Source organism: Kogia breviceps, chromosome 15 (genome assembly GCF_026419965.1).
Source record: "Kogia breviceps isolate mKogBre1 chromosome 15, mKogBre1 haplotype 1, whole genome shotgun sequence".
In the NCBI taxonomy this organism is placed as follows: domain Eukaryota; kingdom Metazoa; phylum Chordata; class Mammalia; order Artiodactyla; family Physeteridae; genus Kogia; species Kogia breviceps.
In genome coordinates this window covers 89762126-89785174 of record NC_081324.1, presented here as the reverse complement: position 1 = coordinate 89785174, position 23049 = coordinate 89762126, and the positions used below count along the sequence as shown (strand labels likewise).

Below are 23049 nucleotides of genomic sequence, written 5' to 3'. Positions count from 1 at the left end.
CGGCTCAGAATAGTATCTACAGCTCTTGAGGAGGAACTAAAGTTCCTCGACTTTGTTTAATGGCTAAACTATTATTTTGTCTTGCTTGACTATTTTCCTTTCTTTCTGCATTTTCTCACTTCTCTGATTAAATTTGTTCTTTGGAACTTGGGGAAGGCCTAGGAGGCTAAAGTTTTTCTACAAATAAGAGGCAGGTGGAGAATGAGGTGGGGGGAGAGTCTGTCCTGGGAAGGCCCCATGGGGTCCTGCTTAGTTACAGTCCACTGTAAAAACTGGAAGAGAAAAAAAGAAGAAAAATTCACTGGCCTGGTGAAAAGAGGTCAAAGGAGAGGTGGCTTGAAAAGAGAAGAGACTGAAAAAGTAAGCATCCTTGTGAAGGAACGTGCATGCTGTGAAGTGACAAGACAAGAGTTTTAAAGAGGCTGTGACGTCTCATGTGCAGTGTGGTGCAGAGTGGTAAGGGTGAACCAACAGGAAGAAGGACTTGAGCCAGGAAGGTCACTGAAGGCAGTGCTTCTGTATCCTGGGGCCCGGGAGCTGGGGCTAAGGAAGACTGATTCAGGAAACAATTTAAAAGAAGAATGTAAAGGACCTGGTAATGAATTGCATACATGGAGGAACTAGGTTTCTTGCTTGGATGAAATGCTTCCAGAAGTACATTCTTTAAAACCACTTCTACCACCGTTATCCACTCTCATGACTTCAACTTCCACTTACACAACTTGCCCAGATATTTTAGTCATCGTATTTCACTAAGACGATAAAACACAGGAAAAGACAAATTTAGGATAGAAGAAATGGATTCGTTTGGGAGGGACATGTTGAAATCGGCGTGTCCGTGTTTAATCTTAACTACTAATCTTGTCCAAACTTATTTCTCACCTGCAATCTTGCTATAACTTCACATCAATTTCCTCCACATCTTTTCTTTATACAGAAGTCAGCCTCATGTTTATAAAAGCAATTCCAAATATATTCCTCTGCTTAATATAATTTGATGGCTTTTGATAGCTCTGAAGTAAAGGCAAAAGTCCTTAACATGGTCCTCAATACTCTGCATGATCTTACCCCTGTCTTTTCAAGCTCTTCTTACGGTATTTCCCTCCTCTCTGACTGTGCTAACCTTCTTTCCCTATATACCATACATCACAGGACCTTTGAGCATGTTAATTTTCTCTAAGCCTGAAAAGGTTATCTATCCCTTCATACAATAACATAATTAGTACATTTCAGTTTATCCTTCATATTTCAGCTCAAGCAACTCTTACTCAGAGAAGTGTTCTCTGATCCCAGTGTGATCTCCGAATAAGGTTCCTTTGATTGTAAACTCTCCTTGAATCCTATACTTATTCTCTTTATCATTTACAATAATTTGCAATTGCATTTATTATTTATGTGTATTTATGATTATTTGTTAGTAATTATCTTCCTCACTAGCCTATAAGCACTATGAGATACGCCCATAACTAGCATATTGCTTGCCACAGAGGGCTCAATGAACGACAAATGGACAGCATCAAAATTTAATATTGTCGCATGGTGAGTGAAAATATCTTGCTTTAATGTACTTTTTGCGAGACTAAACAACTCTGTTTATTGACTAGGTCTTATTTATCTTGTGTGAAATACCTGTTCTTGTCCTTTGCCTATTTTTCCATTAGGATCCCTGTGGGGGTGTTTTTGCGGTATGCGGGCCTCTCACTGTTGTGGCCTCTCCGGTTGCGGAGCACAGGCTCCAGACGCGCAGGCTCAGCGGCCATGGCTCGCAGGCTCAGCGGCCATGGCTCACTGGCCCAGCCGCTCCGCGGCACGTGGGATCCTCCCGGACCGGGGCACGAACCCGTGTGCCCTGCATCGGCAGGCGGACTCCCAACCACTGCGCCACCAGGGAAGCCCGATCCCTGTGTTTTTATTATTGATTTGTATTAGTTCTTAGTGTGGGATTTTATAACTTTCATATGTATGTTTCAGATACAGCATATTCTCAAAAGTCATTACTTGTATTTCCCCTTTGGGGTTGTGTGTGTGTGTGTGTGTACATGCTGTATTTTGAAATTTTTATGCAGTCAAATCTATCAGCCTTTTCCCTCCTGACTTTTGAATTTCTCTCATTTAGAAAGGGTATCCACATACCAAATTTTAAAATATACCCTATACTCTTCTAATACTAAATCTGTATCTGAATCTCTTTCCTCTGTTTTGTCCCACTGATCTGTTCTTCTATTCCTGTACATATCATATGGTTTTAACTACTGTAGCTTTCTGGGAGGGCATGTACCCTCTTTTTCTCTTCTCTAATTTTTCTAGGTTAGTGTTATGAGTTTGCCTCTCTGGATAAATTTTAGAATCATCTTGCCTAAGTCCCTATGCAAATTCACTAGAAATTCAGTTGTGACTATTCAATCTGAAGACAGAAACAATGCATTCCATATAAGGGGACAATTGAATGATGGTGGATTTCTCATCTGAAACCATGGTGGCCAGAAAGAAATGGCACAACATTTTTCAAGTGCTGAAAAAAAAAAAAACAAAACTGTAAACCCCTAATTCTCTATCTAGCAAAAATGCTCTTCAGAAATGAAGGGAAAATAAAGACCTCCAGATGATGAAGACTTTCAGATGAAGGAAAGCTAGGAATTTGTCACCAGAAGGCCTAACTGTAAAAGACTGGCTAAAGAGGTTCTACAATTATAAAGGAACTGGTAACAAAAGAAAAAACAACAGTGGAAATAAGGGTAAACATAATGGACTGTCCTCATGAGTTTTCAAAATCACATGTGACAGCTGAAACAAAAAATTATAATACCATCTGATGTGGAACTTAAGACAGTTATATTAATGCATGGGGAGGGTAAAGGGACTTAAATGGAGGTAAGGTTTCTCCACGTCAGTCAAAATGGTAAAAATGTCAATACCCGTAGACTGTGTTAAGTAGGGTGTGTATATTGTAATACCTAGTGAAACCACACACACACACACACACAATACATAGAGACACACTCAAAAATACTTTCAACAATTAAAAATAGAATTCTAAAAAATGTTCGAGTAACCCACAGAAAAGCAAGAAAATGGAGAAGAGGTATGAGAAACAGGGAACAAAAAATGTTAAAAGTCCCAACGTCTGTTTATGTACAAAAACAGTACACACACCTATTTAGATGTGATTATACTATATATATTTTTTTTACTGTTTTTCCTTCTCTTTCAAAAACATACTGAAAATTCTCACTGATTACTCTTTCCTCTGCCTACAGCACTCTGTAGGGTCTCCACTCAAATTATCTTCTCACAAAGTCCTTTCAGAACTACTCCATCCAATTGCAGCTTCTCTCACACTCAACTTATTCTACATCATGTTGCCCTGTTTTGTTTTTATGATAGTATTTTTTACTAGATATCTTCTTCTTTTAAAAAATTTTTAACGATTATTGTCTATCTCCCCTCATTAGAATATAAGCTCCTGAGAGCAGAAACCTATTTGGACCTTTACCTCATTGCCTAGAACTGTGGTACATGATAGGTAGCACATGGTATGTATAGGCTCATAAAATATTTTTTGCATAACTGAATATATTCAGTAAGTATCTTTTTGTAAATGTGCACTCTTGCATTGTATCAATTTATCATGTTAGTCAGATAAAACTACAGACAAGTAACAAGACAATTTTATAGTCTATAACATTAAATTTATGAGGTGAAATCTATGCTTTATAGTTGATCTAAATATATGTTTGAAGAATCTTTTTCATCCATGATATTATAAGTATTCATATAATTGTATATGATGCTTTTATTGTTTCCTATATTGCAATTATAAAATTATCCCTTTGGGAATTTCTATTTTTGTGTGATGTAGGGATGCAGTGTTATTGTTTTGTCCAAAATGTTTGGTTGTAGGTCCCAAAAACATGTATTGAATAAAACATCCTGCTCTTAATTTTTCAATCAAATTTCTTCAGTGGCCCAGAGATCACAAAGGGACAAACCAGAAGTCTTCTGTTCAAACGGGCTCCCAGACTCTGTCACATGAAGCTAACTTCTGAACATATTTTTTAAGAATAAGAATATAAATATATCCCCCTCAGGTTTCTCCTTTTATTGACTAACTGCTTCCTGTTCTATGACCATAGTTTCAGCAGCAGGGATCAGAAGCAAGAGACAAAGCAAACCTTATGAGCATGGTGTACAAGTTTTTATGGACGTATGTTTTCATTTTCCTTGGGTATATACTGCTGAATCCTGTGGTCAGTACACATTAAACTTTTTAAGAAACTGCCAAACTGTTTTCCAAAGTGGTTGTACATTGTTTTACATTCCCACCAGCGATGTAGGAGCATTCTGGTTCCTCACATCGTTGCCAACACTTTGTACTGGAGTCTTTGATGTCTGGCCATTCTGATGAGTGTCGTGTGGTATCTCGAGTTTCTTCTAAAAACATGAGACAATCCGAATGTCCATCAACAGGTGAATGGATGGACAAACTGGCATAACCATACGGTGGACTACTCAGCAATTAAAAAACAGATACACACAGCATTGTGCACAAATTTCAAAAATATCAGGCTGACACAAAGGATTACTTATTGAATAGTTCCATTCATATGAAATTCTAGAAAAGACAGAAGTAATCTACAGCACGAGATGAGAGATCAATGGTTGGGGTCAGCAGTGGGAGTGAGATCTGACTGGGAAGAGGCAAAAGGGAACATTTTGAGTGATGGAAATGTCTACATCTTGGTGGCAGTGGTGGTTATACAGGCACAGATATTTATCAATATGCATGGACTCGGGACTTCCCTGGCAGTCAAGTGGTTAGAACTCCGCACTCCCACTGCAAGGGGCCCGGGTTTGATCCCTGGTCGGGGAACTAAGATCCCGCATGCCGCGTGGTGCAGCCAAAAAACAACAAAAAAGCATGGAACTTGAACTCTACATTAAAATAGGTACATTTTATCAATAAAATTTATTTATTTATTTATTTATTTATTTATTTTATTTTTTTTTTTTGCGGTATGCGGGCCCTCTCACTGTTGTGGCCTCTCCCGTTGCGGAGCACAGGCTCCGGACGCGCAGGCCTAGCGGCCATGGCTCACGGGCTTAGTTGCTCCGCGGCATGTGGGATCTTCCCGGACCAGGGCACGAACCCGTGTCCCCTGCATTGGCAGGCGGATTCTCAACCACTGCGCCACCAGGGAAGCCCAATAAAATTTATTTTTAAAATGTGCTTCTGAAGAAAGAATGAAGATGGATAGCCTAAAATTTGTTAAAGGGACAATCTTTAAAATAGCAGGTCTAACCCCGTAGAAAGCAGCAATTGATCAGAACCTGGGCCCTGGTGTTTTATAAGAGGTAGCAAGTACCCAAGATGCCCTGATAATGCACACATGCCCCAAATGGTGGGAGGTAAACCCCCCAAAGACTTAGGAGCCTGATATCAGTGACGTTTTTAGAAGTTTAGTGAACCAGCAATGCTGGGACAGCCCTCTAAAGTAAGGGATGAAGTACTAAAACTCACACCCCCACACCACAAAGACGTACAACTTTGAATCCGGAAGGCAGTTTGGGACACACTTGGAAATTCTACTGTGAATAATTTGCGGGTATCTTGGAATGCTTCCAGTTTTGAGCGGAGCCCAGAGGAAGAGCTCAGCAGCAAGGCCCAGGGCTTCGTCCTCCAGATGAAGCCACATGATGCTGCAGCTCTTGCTGTGTTAGGACCCAAGGCAGATGGGATGCTGTGGGGAGTCTTCTTCAGTCTCCAATAGAGCTACAAAGCCCTCGGATTCAGTAGCAAGGCCATGACTGCTGTGGCAGAGAACGACTCTGCACTGGAGAAGCAGATTCCGGTGTGCCGCATGCTCTAATAGAGACCAAGCCTCACCGCTGTGCCGTCACTGACCAGCGATGGCCATCCTCAGGTGGATTATGGGGTTCGTTGACTGCTGCTGCAATTCATCGTATTGTGGAAATGATTTATTTGGGACCAGGCCCTGGAAAGTCCCAAAGTAAATGTTTAAATAGGGAGTCCAGCCCCCTATGTCCCTCGTGGGGGGCTCCCTATGACCACTGGCTGAGGAGGAGACAACTCAGGCCTGGCTCACAGAGGCATCAGCACCATCTGAAGGGACCACTGATATGCAGCCCCCATTCTGTGAAGATCCTAAAGGGCGGTTTTAAGGGAAACCTTCCCAGTGGTCAAAGCTGTCAGCAGGACTCTTGGAACCCTGCTTCATGTAGGAGGAGGGGTGGCTGTGAACATGGACATGGACCAATTTCTTGGCAGAAGTAGCTGACTTGGCTGGTTGTTAGAATCCCGACAGGAACAAAACTGGGACAGCAGGGACAAGGAAATATGAGGGAAAGGCCATGTGGTTGAGCTTGGCACTTCGATCATGGACATCAAGCATGTGGGGTTTTGTGTTTCACACTGATGTCGAGAAGAGGCAGAGAAAGAAAACAAGACAGGGTGACTCATCTTGTGCAGATCCAACGACCCATTTTAAGCAAAGATAGTGTAATAATGGGATGGTGATCGTGGGTAAGTCCACCAGTGTTAACATGTATCTGCTTACACAGAAACAGTCAGTAAAACGGCCTGTGGACGGTTCCTAGGTTTCACAGTATGTACTTGTGACGCAATGACAGGGTCTATCCTCGAGGATATCCAGCTTCTGTACTTTTTATTACAAAGATAAGACCTTCATAAGCTGTCCCTTTATTTTGGACCTTAAGATCCCATGATCAGTTAACCACTTCCAAAGGTCTCCATAGGTCCAGCAATTCTGACTACCATCATGGCCTGAACCCACTGCAGTTATAAGAGGGGCGGGGCCGGGAGCAGCCATTAGCGGACGACCATAACGGAGAGACCCTTAGCTCGGGACCGTCAGCCCGGCGGTTCGGGGTCAGACACACAGGGGTCCTGGGTCAGAGAGTGCAGTGAGAGGTGGATCGCAGCCTTCTCCCCAGGGCCCTCCAGGTCCTCCAGCCTTGGGGCTGCTGGGTGAGCTGAGGGCCGGCTGGGTCCTGGGAGCCTGGCTCCCTCGGTGATGATGGCTGGGCAGGGTCTGGGGACCTGGCCCTGAGGGCACCACCAGCTGAGATCTGCCTCTTCAGCCGGGCCTGGGTACCGGCTGGAGGACCCAGACCGGGTGCTGGATGAACACTCCGGGTCAGGGTGACCAGCCCGTGCAGGGACCCTCTGCTCCTATATAGGCAGGACCTGGACCTTGGGGGCGAAAGTCAAGCCTTGGGACTTTGAAAAAGTAAACGAGGGGTAATGATGTTGCTTTGCTCATGGGATTTGTTAAGTGTTAAAAGCCGCCAGGAGGCTTGGAAACAGAACAGAGACTAGCATCTGTTTTGTTAGAGGTTTACAGGAACATCATGACCCGACAGTGACCTGACCTTAAGAACAAAGGATCTGACACCAAGAAGTTTGCAACAGCTACCCAGGCCCCTCCCTCATCTTTCCTATAAAAGGGCTTTGGGGAAAGCTTTCCAGGAGTTCAGGGTTTTTAAGGCATAAGCCACCTGTCGTCTTGCTTGGCCCTGCAATAAACCTTCCTCTGCTCCAAGCTCTGACGTTTTGTTATTGTTTGGCCTCACTGTGCTGTCGGGTACATGGACTTACGTTCGGTGACACAGTAACCATGCCCACCTGGCTTCTCAAAACTAAATTCTGCTACCAGGACTGCTCCCTCCCAGAATCCTGCACTCCCCTCTGATAGCAGGGGTCTCACGTCAGCGGCAGAATCTTCCCTCTTCACCCTTAGCCGATAAGCACATTTTTTTTCATAAGATTCCATTTATCCAAAATTCTAAACCTGGCATAACGTAAAAGCAAGCAGATCCGTGGTTAGGGCTGGTATGGGGGGCAGTTTGGAAAACAAGCACATTGTTATAGGATGCTGGGACTCCCATCTCCCCGTAGTGTCTCAGTGTCCAGGTAAAAGAAGTGTCTTCTGGTCCCTCTTGGGGGTCAAAATTGGAGGAATTGGTGAGTGAATTACTTATGATAAATCTAGATCAACAATCATATTTCTTTAAATACTTATGCCAAGGAATTTCTGGTGCCTTAGGATTGGCCTCTGCCATGTCCAGCTTTCAGCTAATTAACTGAACAGGAACAAAGGTACTGACAGATCAACAAAATCAAAATCTTGTTCACTGTAAAAGCTAATAAATAAATTTCTGCCAAGATGGAACAAGAATAAAAGGGAATTCACTAATATTATTAATGAAAAATTCAGGACTTCCCTGGCGGCTCAGTGGTTGAGAATCTGTCTGCCAGTGCAGGGGACACAGGTTCGATCCCTGGTCCAGGAAGATCCCACATGCCGCGGAGCAAGTAAGCCCGTGCGCCACAACTACTGAGCCTGCACTCTAGAGCCCACGAGCCACTATTACTGAGCCTGTGTGCCGCAACTACTGAAGCCCACGCGCCTAGAGCCCGTGCTCCGCAACAAGAGAAGCCACTGCAGTGAGAAGCTCACGCACCACAATGAAGAGTAGCCCCTGCTCACCTCAACTAGAGAAAGCCTGCGTACAGCAACGAAGACCCAATGCAGCCAAAAAAGAAAAAAAAAGGAATTTTTCAAAAAGAAAAATCAACGTAACTACAGATAGAGAAGATTCCAAAATTAGTAAGAAAATACCTATAACTTGATGTCAATAAATGTGTAAGTGACTAGAAAACCAGCCTCCCCAAACTTCCTGAATAATCTCTAAAGTCGTGTGCAGCAAAGTGAGTCCTATGTTACCTTTGTGGTAAGTTGCTAACCCTTCACAGGGTGTCGCGCAGCCTCTGGGATGCATGTAGTGCATCAGGTCCTCAGGCTGCTGGCCACCTCATGTGCATCCTGCTTGACTAGAGTGATTTCACTGCCTCAGTGGAGCACGCTGATGTCCTATGCATGTCCAGATAGCCTGGATCTCTTCAGACTATATGATGACAGCCCTGGGATAAAACTGTGAATGTGTAATGCTGTCTGCTCCATGGTAATGCAAACATTTTCTGATCCTTTTTCCTGAGCAGGATAAAAAGAGTGCTCTTGTCAAATCAAAGGCTGCATGCCATGTAACCAAGGGCACGTAAATCTGCTATAGAAACAAGGCCATGTGTGCAAGTTGGACCACTACTTGGCTAGGGTCTAGCCTAGTGTTTAGCCTATAGTCATTCTCTAGGATATGTTGGGCTTCTACCCGGGCTATGCTACCGAATCAAACAGACACATGATAGGGACACCCCCCCAGGCACCCTTCAGGTCTTTAAGAACAGCACTAATCTCTGCCACCCTCCCTCTCAGCCCCTACCTGGAAGGCAGTAGTGTTTTTTGGGTTTTTTTTTGTGGTACGCGGGCCTCTCACTGCTGTGGTCTCTCCCGTTGCGGAGCACAGGCTCTGGACGCACAGGCCCAGCGGCCATGGCTCACAGGCCCAGCCGCTCCGCGGCACGTGGGATCCTCCTGGACCGGGGCACGAACCCGTACTCCGCGCATCGGCAGGCGGACTCTCAACCACTGCGCCACCAGGGAAGCCCTGTTTTTTTTAAATAAATGTATATTTTTTTTAACTTTGGCTGAGTTAGGTCTTCATTGCTGCACATGGGCTTTCTCTAGTTGCTGTGAGCGGGGGCTACTCTTCGTTGTGGTGCGTGGGCTTCTCATTGTGGTGGCTTCTCTTGTTGCAGAGCATGGGCTCTAGGAGCATGGGCTTCAGTAGTTGTGGCACATGGGCTCAGCAGTTGTGGCGTGTGGGCTCTAGAGCACAGGCTCAGTAGTTGTGGCTCACGGGCTCTAGAGCACAGGCTCAGTAGTTGTGGCGCACGGGCTTAGTTGCTCCACGGCATGTGGGATCTTCCTGGACCAGGGCTCGAACCCGTGTCCCCTGCATCGGCAGGCGGATTCTTAACCACTGCGCCACCAGGGAAGTCCCAGTATTGTTTTTATTTACTACCTTATCTGGGAGTAAGTTTCAGAGCCATCCATCTGGCCTTCCCCACCATGGTGGCCCTTAACCAAAGGCCAGGGAGCCAATGCAAGGGTTACTCTAATTGCCAAGAATGCCCACCCTGTCCGACAGCACAGAGCCGCTCTCACCATGGCTGATTTGGCCACTACAGAATGTCTAAAGTAAGAGACCACGACTGAGCCCCAGTACAGCACCATTCCTTGGGGAGACCAACTGGCACTTGACTATGTTGGCCCTCAAAAAGCCGGTGTGTTTCTCACAGGAGAGACACATATGCCAGGTATGCATTTTCTTTCCTGCCCATAGGGCCTCAGCCAGCACCACTATCCAGAGGCTTATGAAATGTCTGATCAGCCAATATGGGAACCCACATATGCTGCATCAGACCAGAGAACCCACTTTGCAGCCAAAAGGTATGCAAGACTGTGCCCAGCACAAAAGGACCCAGTGGGTGCACCTGTAGCAAGAGAGCTTTGGAATAGCCTAGTGAAAGCACAGCTGAAGCCCCAGCTCAGAAGCAATATTCTGTCAGGACAGGGTGCCACCTTTCAGAGTGCAGCCTATGAACTGGACAAAAGCCCTTTATATGGTGCTGTGTCCTCAAAGTAGAAGAACCCATCGGTGCTGAAGTGAGGGTAGGCCTCACCTACCACCACTACCAACGACCCTCCAGGGGCCTTTGTGCTTCCAGTACCATCCACTCTGGACTCTGCAGTTAGAGGTCTTGAACCCCCAAAGGGACACACCTTTCACAGGGACAGAGCATCTTCCACTTAATTATAAGAAGCCCATGACCTGGGGACTGTGTGCCTGCACCCAGGGACCACCAGGTGAGCGAAGCCGTGGTCTCTGCAGGGGTGTCTGACACACCATGGGGAGGACAGGCTGCTTGCTACAGCTGGGCCGGGAGGAGTCTGAGTGGACTCGGGTGACCCACCGAGGGGCTTCTTGGGGCTTTCTTGCCCACTTGTGACGGTACCTGGAGAAACTCAGCAGCTGGGATCTGAGAAGGGCATGGTGACCAGGCCTCAGGCGCCCCGCAGGTCCTCGAGGATCTGGCTCATGCTGATGCCAGCATGGGTGGTAGCTGAGTGAGAATCTGGAATGGGTAACAGATGAGAGGAAACAACTGCAACAGGAGGGCTATAGTCTGTCCTGATCTCCCTTTTGTTCGTCTCTCTTTAGACACGCCCAGCACTGGGAAGGGATGCTCTGTGCAGTCATGGAGAGGCACCAGCCAGGTCCCTCTTCAGGGAACGACCTTCTGCCCAGTGGCAGGGACGCCCCCCTTGCCAGTGTGTCCAGGGTTGGCCTCAGGGGGAAAAGAGCCGCTTGACCTGAGTACACTCCCTTCCCAGGACAGCCTGCCTCTGCTGACTGACCACTCAGGGCTGTAAGGGCCTGAGAATCCTGGCCAAATATGAGACGCTCTTACGAGTGATGCTTGCTTCAGCACCCCCGCTGGCCTGGCCAAGGTCTCCACAACCTACAGTGCAGTGTCACTTCTTCCTCTGACCAATCCTTTCCTTTTTATTCTCCCATTACTTCATGTTGATCCTCAATAAACATCTTGCACCCCAAACTTCATCTCAGTATCTGCTCCCAGAAGCCCCAACTTACGACACGGCCTGACCTCACTGTTAGTTGGGTTATAACAAACACAACTTGAACCAGCTGAAGCAAACATGGGGATTTATTAGAAGGATGTTTGGGATATCTCACAATCCAACAACCAAGGCAGAAAAAAGGGCAGAGATGAACCCGGACATCAAGACAAGAACCAGATCCTGGGGTGCAGCCAGGGTGCTCATGACTTTGCTTCCATGGTGGCTTCACTCTTCTCTCCCAATGCAGACTACACTTCCCCATGTGGTAGAAAACACAGCCACTGACACCACCCACATTTATGTACTAAAGCTTCAGTTGCTAAAATTATACAGACAAACAAGATAGTCCTAGCTTTCCAGAAGCTTTCTAATGGGAAAGATAAAACATGCAATGACAATATCACCAGTGACAAATACATGTACAGGTTCACATATGCTGAACAGGCGTTAACAAGGAACAAGGGCTTTTCGCTGGCAGTAGATTTGCAAAAAGCATACAATGAGATTGTAGAAATCTCAAGGAACTGCGAGTAGTTCAAGAAAGCCAAAAAACTACTGTGTAAGAGGAAAGATAAAGTATTCAGAAATGATGGGTAAAGTCCTCATGTACCACAAGAATATTACACCTTAAGTCCACAATTAGCCACACGATACTTCAGCACAGGAGTATATAATCAGAATTGCATCTTAAAATAACTACTATGTATAAGTGCGAAAAATGGACTAAAAAAGGATGAAAATAAAGGGGCAAAAAATATGCATACAGCTGCAAGGGTCAAGGTTGAGTTAGTTTATCAGCATGTAGGCCAGGACTAGGTGCTCAACATCTGAAAGCTTGTTGGTACCACGTTTGTAGACTAACAAACTCACTGAAATTGACAACCTGGGCACGTACTGCTGGAATAAATGACCAAAAGACTGAGGTATCGAGTGTAGAATCCAAATGTCTATGAATGTATATTCTGCTATGTAATACAGGTATTGGTAGACAAATCTGGTATTCTTTAGGTTCATTTTATTTCAGGGTTCTACAAGTGATGTTCTTGAAACCAAAATGTCAGGAACACATGGACCCATACAGATAACTGTCAGAAGATATCAAAGCCCACAAAGAAAGGCTGAACACAAGGCAGTCCTGAGACAGGTCTCAAAATTCACAGACAGGACCTCCAGAAGATCCACTACTTAGTAAAAGGGATACAACAGAAATTGTGCTCTGCAGGATTGTCCCCAGGCCAGTGGAGGGAACTGGGTGGTGAAAGGGGAAAGGAAAGGAGATGCTTCCCCTCACGTATTCAATCTCACTGTAATTTATTGTGCTTCATGAAACTGCAAGTAAATCCAGCCTAGCTTTAAAAGTGGCTTTCTTCTTGATGTGGGGTTTGTGGTAGGAATCAATGAGATGAAGTGTGGAGACCTATTTTTTTGTGGTTTACCAAGGTAATTTTAAAATGTAACACTAAGAATCTCCAATTTCAGAATCAGAGCCCTCTTGTGACCCTTCAGAAGAGAGAGCTCTCAGTGAATTCTACACGACACATCTGGGTCTCCACCTCACGTAATTTGATAAACAAAACCTCTGCTGCCAGCATCAGCCCTCCTGATGACTAATACCAGACCTTCAGAAAACACATTTGCTCTTGGGATTCAATCAAGAGGCTAGTGCTGAAGTTCCATCAACTCGTAAAGGAAGTTCTAAGCTTAAGTACTTAATAGTTAATAGAATAATCTAGACTAGGACTGAGCAAAATTAAAAAGTTTTTAGACAACAGACTCCTGAGCTCAATCCAAGACCTAACGAATCAACCTCTAGGCTGAGGAAAGAGACCCAGGATAGATGGAAAGGAAAAAATGGATAAAAACCACAAAGTAAAACACCACACTGTAACTACTTGTTCCCCCACCTGGTAAAATGACCTTCAGGTATTAGGGAGAAAAGTAGGAAGTCCATAAATGTGAGTATGAATAAAAATTTGGGAAATGGGACTTTTAAAAATTACCATGTGGAAAAAGAGGATTATCTGGCTGTTGAAATTCGGAACAATGGTTCACAAAATTATTATCATTTATTAAAAGTCCCAATTTTCCAACCATGATGTAAAATTGGTAATTAGAGGGAAAGATACTGCTAGAATCAAAGGTACCATACACCACACTGATAAAACAACTTAGCATGAGAGAAGGCCTGATTTTTCCAAGTTTGGAAACAAGGCCAATCCTGGACTTTTCTGAATTTCACCATCACACAAAAAATACAGTTGACTTTGTCAATCAACATTATAGGGAGATTAATACAAAATTCTAAACAAGCTCAGGAATAGTTCATGCATTTTCAAAAGGAACCACACTTATGCGATGGTAACATTCCCATGTACATGATGTAACAGGTGAAAGGCCAGTGAAATACAAATATTTCAAATGATGAAATAATTAAAAACTTGTTTCCTAATACTTGTCCACTAATCACAGAAATCTGCAGGAAGGCAAGATAGGCTTCCTTGAATACATCAAAAATATACTTCTCACCACAAAATTCTCAAATAACTGGTTTCTGCATCTAATTTTTTTACAAGATATTTTACAGAACACCAAATACATAATAGCAGCACACAGTATCCATGCTATTTCATCACAGTAAAATACAAGTTGTACTTGGGTGACATGGCACTTACGATACCAGGGGCACCACACTCCATGAGAAGAGGGTCCCGCCGTTTAGGGTGAGCACAGAGCCGCAGTCCACACACCTCCTCCCCTCTGCTCACAAGTCACTTGTGCTGTTCTACGGTTCTGCCCTTGAATACTTGTTAATCAGGTTTTATATAAACTGCTTCTCAGACTCTGGGGATGCAAAACACTTTACATAATGTTGGCTTTTGTTACTAAAGAGAAAGATCAGTAACAACAATAGACCTTTTTATAAACCAACAAATCATAAGGAAAAGGAAATGTGGTGATATTACTCATGCTACTTACTGAGCAACAAGACATGTATGAGTTACCATTTTTATAGTAACATTAAAATAGAAAAACCAGTGGCATGTGGTGTGTCTTGACAGACATCAGAGGCACTACAAGGCATGTGCATCTCATGCTCCCCATTACGTTACCATACGCAATTCCTAAATACAAAACACATTGTGTGACACAGGAAAATAAGCCATAATTACATACCACTGAGAAACTTCTCATTTAGATATTCCAGTGACTCAATTTAGTCACATATTTTTTAAAACTTCATACTTCTGCCTAAATATCATTTAGAATTGGGTATTTTTGGTACCCATGTCTATAAAGAATGCATGGCTTTCCATTATAGCATTATTTCTAGGGGCACATATTCCTAATGTTTTTAAATTGTTAGGTTTACCCACAGAATACAATATGGTGGGGTTACTTGCTGAAGATTGTCCGATATTTAGTATTTTCATCGATTTTCATTGCTGAGGGCATCTTTTTGTGTACAATGAACTTCATTTCTTGATGAAAATATTACCTCATTTGCTGTGTTCATGAAGTTTTCCTTGACTCACTGGACTAGGATTCATTCCCAGTGGAAATGTTTCTGACAACTAATGAGATCTGACCTCTGGAAGGTTTCCTGATATTCACAGGATTCTTCTTTGCTGTTAGTTCTCTGCTGTGTAAGGTTTGAAAAGTTTTTGAAATCCACTGCATTTCATAGGGTTATTCTCCTCTATGCATTTTAACATGTAATAATAAACACGTTAATCTGCTGAACCTCACTTAGAGTTCTTACCCTAAACAGGGACTCAGACATGTAACATGATGCAACTACTACCTGGAAGATTTACCATAACTGCATCCTCTGAAGTACAATGCGGTTAAAATCTCTGTCAAAGACTAGCGTTAATGCCATTTCTAGGACTTCTTTACTGTATGAGTTCTCCGATGATTAATGAGCTGTGACTTTTGAGAGAAGGCTTTCCCACATTCACTGCATTGATAAGGTTTCTCTCCAGTATGAATTCTCTGATGATTAACAAGCTGTGACTTCTGAGAGAAGGCCTTCCTACATTCACTGCAACCATAGGGTTTCTCTCCTGTGTGGGTTCTCTGATGTGGTATAAGATGCGACTTCCGAGAGAAGGCTTTGCCACAGTCGCTGCACTCAAAGGGCTTCTCTCCTGTATGTGTCCTCTGATGATTGATGAGACTTGACTTTTCCCTGAAGGCTTTCCTACATTCACTGCACTCATAAGGTTTTTCTCCTGTATGAGTTCTCTGATGTCGAATTAGTTCTGATTTCTCAAAGAAAGCTTTCTGACAAAGACTGCACCCATAAGGTTTCTCTCCCGTGTGAATTCTCTGGTGAGTGTTGAGCTGTGACTTCTGGGAGAAGGCTTTTTCACAATCCCTGCATTCATAAGGTTTTTCTCCTGTGTGGGTTCTCTGATGGGTTGCCAGACTCGACTTCTCGCCAAAGGCTCTCCCACACTCACTACATTCATAGGGTTTCTCTCCTGTGTGAGTCCTCTGATGTGAAATGAGATGTGACTTCTGACAAAAGGCTTTCCCACACTCACTGCACACATAGGGTTTCTCTCCTGTATGAATTCTCTGATGATTAGTGAGGCTTAATTTTTCACTGAAAGCCTTCCCACATTCACTGCATTCATAGGGTTTTTCCCCTGTGTGAGTTCTCTGATGTCTGACAAGCTGGGATTTCCTACTGAAGGCCTTCCCACATTTAATGCATACAAAGGGTTTCTCTCCAGTGTGTGTCATCTGATGTGATAAGAGGTGTGACTTCTGGGAGAAGGCTTTCCCACACTGGACACACCCATGAGGCTTCTCTCCTGTATGGGTTCTCTGATGGTTAATGAGACTGGACCTCTCTCTGAAGGCTTTCCGACACTCACTGCATTCATAGGGTTTCTCTCCAGTATGAATTGTCTGATGTCTAATGAGCTCTGATTTCTCAAAGAAGGCTTTTCTACAATCGTTACATCCATAGGGTTTTGTTCCTGTGTGGGTCCTGTGATGTGTGACAAGCTGTGATTTCCTGCTGAAGGCTTTCCCACATTCTCTGCATTCAAAAGGTTTCTCTCCTGTGTGAGTCCTCTGATGATTGATAAGATTTGACTTTTCACTAAAGGCTCTCCCACATTCAGTGCATCCATAGGGCTTCTCTCCTGTGTGTGTCCTCCAGTGTGATATGAGGTGTGACTTCCGGGAGAAGGCTTTCCCACACTCACCACATTCATACGGTTTCTCTCCTGTATGTGTCCTCTGATGGGATGTCAGCTGTGACTTCTGGGAGAAGGCTTTCCCACACTGGCTACAACTGTAAGGTTTCTCTCCTGTGTGCGTTCTGTGATGTGTAATAAACTGTGACTTCTGGGGAAAGGTTCTGCCACATTTACCACAGCCATAGGCTATTTCTCTTACGTGTCTGCTCTGATGTTTAATGAGACTTGATTTCTTACTGAAGCGTTTCCTACATTCACTGCATTCATAGAGCTTCTCCCCTAAACGGGTTCTGTGATATATGATAATCTGTGACTTCTTACAGCTAGCTTTATCATACTTATCACATTCATAGTATTTTAACCAAGTATCAGTTTCCTCAGTCTTGGTATGGAGAAACAATTTATCAAATACATTTAAGTCAGCTGGTTCTGTTTTTCTATAATCTGCTTTTGGAATAAGTAAATCTATATGATGTTTTAAAATTAATCCACCTATGTTACCTTCACTGTTTGATTTCCTTAAAGGAACAAAGTTCATGCTCAGATTGAAATTTTTTCCAAGTGCATCACATTCTTGATCTTGTTTCATATTTTTAAGCTTCTCTTGGTTATCCTTGTGCCAAGTGATGTGACCATTTACTTGTAAGACTTGTTCTAGGAAAAAAAAAACCCTGTGAACCCTTCTATAGTTGTGCTTATTGAATAAAACCTAGAAATACTATCTGAGGGAATGAATGCCTTCTAAAGCTTAGTTTCCCAGTCTGAATACAATGTCTATCCTCTAGGTATTGAAAAAAACTTAAATGCTGTAAACAAGAACAGAAAGCAGACAGTAAATTAAGTTTGAATGGAGTTGACCACCAACTTGGGGGAAAGGGGGAAAGAGCTGAACAGGCCACATGGGCTCGCTCCGTGGGTCCTCAGCCTTACCTGCTCCCTCAGCTACAATCAGAGGACACTGCAGCTCGGGTTGAATGTGGGGCCCACCCCAGGTGCCCACATCTCTCCACCAAGACCTTCCATGGGCTGCAAGTGCACGTCTGGGCCGTGTGCAGGGATGCTAAACACTGTGGAGCCCTAATGTTCCCTGCAGCAGTGCTCAGTCACTGAGAGACAGGACGGTTAGGGTGAAACCAGCTTCCTGGTCCCTCAGAGGGTTCCTTCCCGGCAGCACACCCTTTGTGCATTCCTCCCCCACCCCATCTCACTTCCCCTTCTCCCACTAACATTGTGGGATCACAGCCCCACTAAGTTCTTGCACTCAGATAAGTATCTCAGGGTCTGTTTTTGAGGGACCTTGAAGTAAGTCAATATCACAATAGGGAAAGAGGAGGGAGGTCCAGCTGATCAGAGCACTGCTGGATGCTTGGTGGTGCCACATAAGACAACTTACAAAAGGAGATGAGAACCTGGATCTATCTAGCAATTTGGGAAGTTTAAGATTAGGCCCAGTTTTAAGTGGAAATTGAGAAGTTTTTAAAAAGATGTTTTCAAAGGGCCAAAAACTTAAATAATAGAAGACATGTTAGGAAGAGATAATTCCAGGTACTCCATGGTGTCTAAGCCACAGAAAAAGCACAGCAGAACCTAATTTAAAAAGGGAAGATGGGACTTCCCTGGTGGCACAGTGGTTAAGAAGCTGCCTGCCAGTGCACAGGACACGGGTTTGAGCCCTGGTCTGGGAAGATCCCACATGCCATGGGATCAACTAAGCAACTAAGCCTGTGCGCCACAACTCCTGAGCCTGCGAGCCACAACTACTGAGCCCACATGCCACAACTACTGAAGCCTGTGCACCTAGAGCCCGTGGTCCGCAACAAGAGAAGCCACCGACCGCAATGAGAAGCCTGCGCACCGCAATGAAGAGTAGTCCTCGCTCTCCGCAACTAGAGAAACCCCACGTGCAGCAATGAAGACCAAACACAGCCAAAAATAAACAAACAAATAAATTGGTTAAAAAAACTTTTTTAATAAAAAAAATGATTGTGCTACATTCCTTTAAAAAAAAAAGGGAAGAAATGGACCAATGGTTTGGAAGGAACGAAAATCCATTTTCTGACATAATGAGACTGAACAGAGAGCGCTTCATGCCAGAGATGCCCAAAGTGAGGGAAAATAAAGCCCTGATGGACAAGCACAGGTGTCTCTGACCACAGAAGGAGGGAAGACAAAAGAAGATTAATCACATCAGGGGACAGAATACCTAATGAGAAGTCAAAGTCCCAGATGTGACAGACAGGGAATAACATCATGGCCCAGACTAGCTGGAAATATTTCACTTCAAGCTATGAGCAAAGAAGCCACATGCAAATGTGATTTACCTGAGTAGCTCACATCAACTGTTCTGAATCGCCATCAAAGGCTGGAGATTTTGAGAAGAGCTCTCTAAGGCACATTTCAAAGATGCCAACCCCTACCCAGCCGAGACTGAACTTCCACCTTCTCCCCTCAGTCTGGTCCTCATACACTCACCTGGAGAGTCTGAACCTGGAATTTCTCCATCTCCTGTCCACGGCTCTTCTCCATGCTCCAACTTGAGGATGACACCAGGTTTCATAACTTCATACCCTGTTCAGGGGAAATCACAAAGGCCTTGGCCCCCACTGGTTGGCCTCTGGGGCCTCTGAAGAATGCAAAGTTTGGCATTAGTTGACCCAGTGAAGCCACTCATCTGAATACCAACAGAGTAAATACTTCTCAGAGGAAAGGTAATGGTCTCCCCAGTGGCTAATAAGGTCTAAGAATCTTTGACTTCTATAATTCAATAAACCATTCAGAGACTCTGTAGCCAGTCTGCCTGGGCTCAAATTTGGGCTCTTTCATTTACTAGCTGTCAGTCCTTGCGAAAATTACTTAACCTCCTTTGCCTCAATTTCGTCATTAGAAAAAAAAAAAAAAAAAAAGGAAAGTAACATACCTGCCACACAGGATTGCTCTTATAATTAAGTGAGCCAATATATGCACAATATATGAAATACAGTTAATTACATGCCTCAGGAGCTACCACTATCACTGTTACTATTAGCTTCAGAGGCCGCACAATGAAATTAAGACTTCATTATTGGAAGGTGAGATCCAAATACTTTCCCTGGAGTCACAGTCCAAGAACTTTGATCTCCTAAATTTAGGCCCAAAATCATTAAAAAATTTGGAAGTCCCAGAGCTCTCAGCAACTAAAAAGGAACAAGCAGGTACTAGACACAATATGAGGTCCTCTGGGCAAGCTTCCTTTTTGTTTTGTTTTGTTTTTTCGTTTTTTGGCCATGCTCACGGCTTGTGGGATCTTAGTTCCCCAAACAGGGATCGAACTTTTGGCCCCTGCAGTTGAAGCACAGAGTCCTAACTGCTAGACCGCCAGGGAATTCTAGGCAGCTTCTCTTACCTAGTGACACGAGGCTGCTATAGTTCTCCAACATGACATCCTTGTATAAGTCCTTCTGATAGGGGGCCAGTAGCTGCCATTCCTTTTGGGTGAAGTCCACAGATAAATCTTCAAATGAGAACGACCCCTGTAAGAGCACAATCCCAGTGAATCAGAAGCAGGTATCACTAGGTGATGTGGGAAAGAAGTACCAGAGTTTAAGCACATCATTCTCACCAAGGCAAGTTACAGAATGTCTACTGGGTCCCTAGTTTTGCACTCTTATTTTGTGAAATAAAATGCCATTATGCATTCTTTCATTCTTCCACTTACATGAGAACTGAAAGACATGACTTTAAATTTTTCAAACCACCAACAAAATATTTACTGAACCTCAAATTTGGCACTGGAAGAGATGGCAGCGAAAGAAAGATAATAAAATAGTATCCTAAGAAACTGCTCAGTTTGTAGACAGTTGCAAACATGTACACCTATAAATAAAAGAAACTGCTTTAAGAGCTGAGACAGAAAGACAGGGAGGGCATGACATGGGTCAGGAGCAGGGAGCATGGCACTCCACCTGTGGTCACATCAGCCTCTACTGAAGAGGTGAAGCTTGAAACGAGTTTTAGGAAATTAGTAGTGCTTTCTACAGAAAAGGGGGTGCAAAAGCATTCTGAGAGATAGCAGCTCCAATATGGGGCCCCACACCGCTGGGGCTGAGGTGGTACAAACAGTTCAGTCAGACAAGGTCACAGGGTGTGGGGTAGTAACTGGACTGCAGGCCACAGTGGGGGCAGGGCAGACGTGGTGACCACACCATCTTCTTGCTGCCGACAGTTAGCCACTAGAGATTTTACAGGATGGAAGTGATATAACCAAATTTAACTTTTGGAAAGGTATCTGGATTTTAGATCAAGATGGATTTCTGTCCCAAAGTCTCCTAAGACGACAAGAAAGCACAAACACACTCTTTTAAAAATCCAGAATACCATCAGAAAATAAGAAACAGCACAGCACACACTTTGAGAGTAGCAAAGGAATCTGAAAGACAGTCCATAGAAAGTATCCATTTTGAGCAACCAAGAGAGAAAAACATGAGAATGGACAGAGCTCAGGTCACTGCAAGACACAACAAATGCTTGTCATGGGAGTCCCAGACAGAGAAAAGAAAGAGCATGGTGGAAAAAAAAAAGTTTCAAAAAATGATGGCTAAATCCTCCTCCAAATTTGTCAAAAGATATAAGCCTGCAGATTCAACAAGTTCAGTGAACCCCCCAACTGGATAAACACAAAGAAATCCAAGACCAATCACATCACAATCAAACTGCTACAAGATAAAAACAAAATCATATCACTTATAGGGAACAGTGATTCAAATGACTGCAAATGTCTTATCAAATAGCAAAGAGGCCAGAAGGAAGCACTGAAAGGAAAGACCTGTTAACCCAGAACTCTGTAGCCAGCTTAAATATTCATCAGGAATAGTATGAGAGGGACTTCCCTGGTAGTGCAGGGGTTAAGAATCCATCTGCCAATGCAAGGGATGTGGGTTCTATCCCTGGTCCAGGAAGATCTCACATGCCGTGTAGCAACTCAGCCCATGCACCACAACTACTGAGCTTGCACTCTAGAGCCTGCAAGCCACAACTACTGAGCCCGTGTGCCACAACTACTGAGCCCATGTGCCACAACTACTGAAGCCCACGCACCTACAGCCCTGCTCCGTAACAAGAGAAGCTACCGCAATGAGAAGCCTGCACTCCGCAATGAAGAGTAGTCCCTGCTTACCCCAACTAGAGAAAGCCTGTGTGCAGCAACAAAGACCCAATGCAACCAAAAATAAATAACTAAAGTAAAATAAATAAATTTATATTAAAATAAAGGAATAGTGTGAGATAATACTTTCTTATGAAGAAAAACTAAAGAGAATTCAAAGGTAGCAAACCTGCTCCAAAAGATTTACTAGTGGAAAATCTTTAGATGGACATGATACCAGAAGGCAACTTAAAAAAATAGAAAATGAAGAAAGAACAGAAATGGCAAATATATGGGCAAATGAAATACACTATTCTCTTCTTCAGTTCTTTTAATATGTTTTATGGTTGACAGAAAAAAATCATGTTTTCTGATGGAGTTTTCAGTGTATGCAGGTGTAACTGTGTAAGACGGTTACAATTATAGGAAAGAGGGTGAGGGACCTAGACAGTGGTCAGGTTTCTACAGTCCTATTGAAGTGGGAAAATAAAATTTAAAACTTTGCACTTCAACCAACGTAACTGAAAAATGAAATGACAAGCCACAGACTGAAAAAAATTGTTTGTAAATCCTATTTCTGAGAAAGAACTTGATCCAAGAGCTTATTTTAAAAACTCATTAATAAAAAATAAGTAACCCAATTAAAGAATAGGCAGAATATTTGAATACATTTTAACACAGAAGATACAGAAATGGCTAACATGCATATGAAATGATGGCCAACATCATTACTTATTAAGGAAATGAATATTAAAACCACAATGAGACACCACTTCATGTTCACTAGAATGACTATCATCAAAAAGACACAATAACAAGTGTTCAAAAAGTTGTGGAGAAACTGGAACTTCATACTGGGAGAAATATAAAACGTTCAGATACTGGAACTGTGGCAACTTCTTTAGAAGTTAAATATAATTTTACCATACAGCCCAGCAATTACACTCTTAGGTATGTACCCAAGAGAAATAAATACATGCTCATACAAAAACTTGTACATGGGGGCTTCCCTGGTGGCGCAGTGGTTGCGAGTCCGCCTGCCGATGCAAGGGACACGGGTTCGTGCCCCGGTCAAGGAGGATCCCACATGCCACGGAGCAGCTGGGGCCGTGAGCCACAGCCGCTGGGCCTGCGC

At 43.6% G+C, this 23049-nt stretch overlaps 1 protein-coding gene across 3 annotated transcripts in view; it reads right to left on the bottom strand.

Moving 5' to 3' along the window:
• The window catches only part of LOC131742653 (zinc finger protein 26), an 86761-nt gene that overhangs the window by 14985 nt on the left and 48727 nt on the right, over positions 1-23049 (bottom strand). For 2 of the 3 annotated variants that reach the window (XM_059040758.2, XM_067014455.1), the window contains exons 5-7: positions 20178-20304; positions 19268-19418; positions 11651-17449 (exon numbers count right to left, since the gene is read on the bottom strand). In XM_059040758.2, coding sequence (XP_058896741.1) covers positions 15465-17449; positions 19268-19352 — 2070 coding nt within the window. In that variant the 5' untranslated portion in view covers positions 19353-19418; positions 20178-20304 and the 3' untranslated portion in view covers positions 11651-15464. Of the gene's footprint in view, positions 17450-19267; positions 19419-20177; positions 20305-23049 lie in introns of those variants that run through there. The other variant, XM_067014465.1, reaches the window with a different exon arrangement.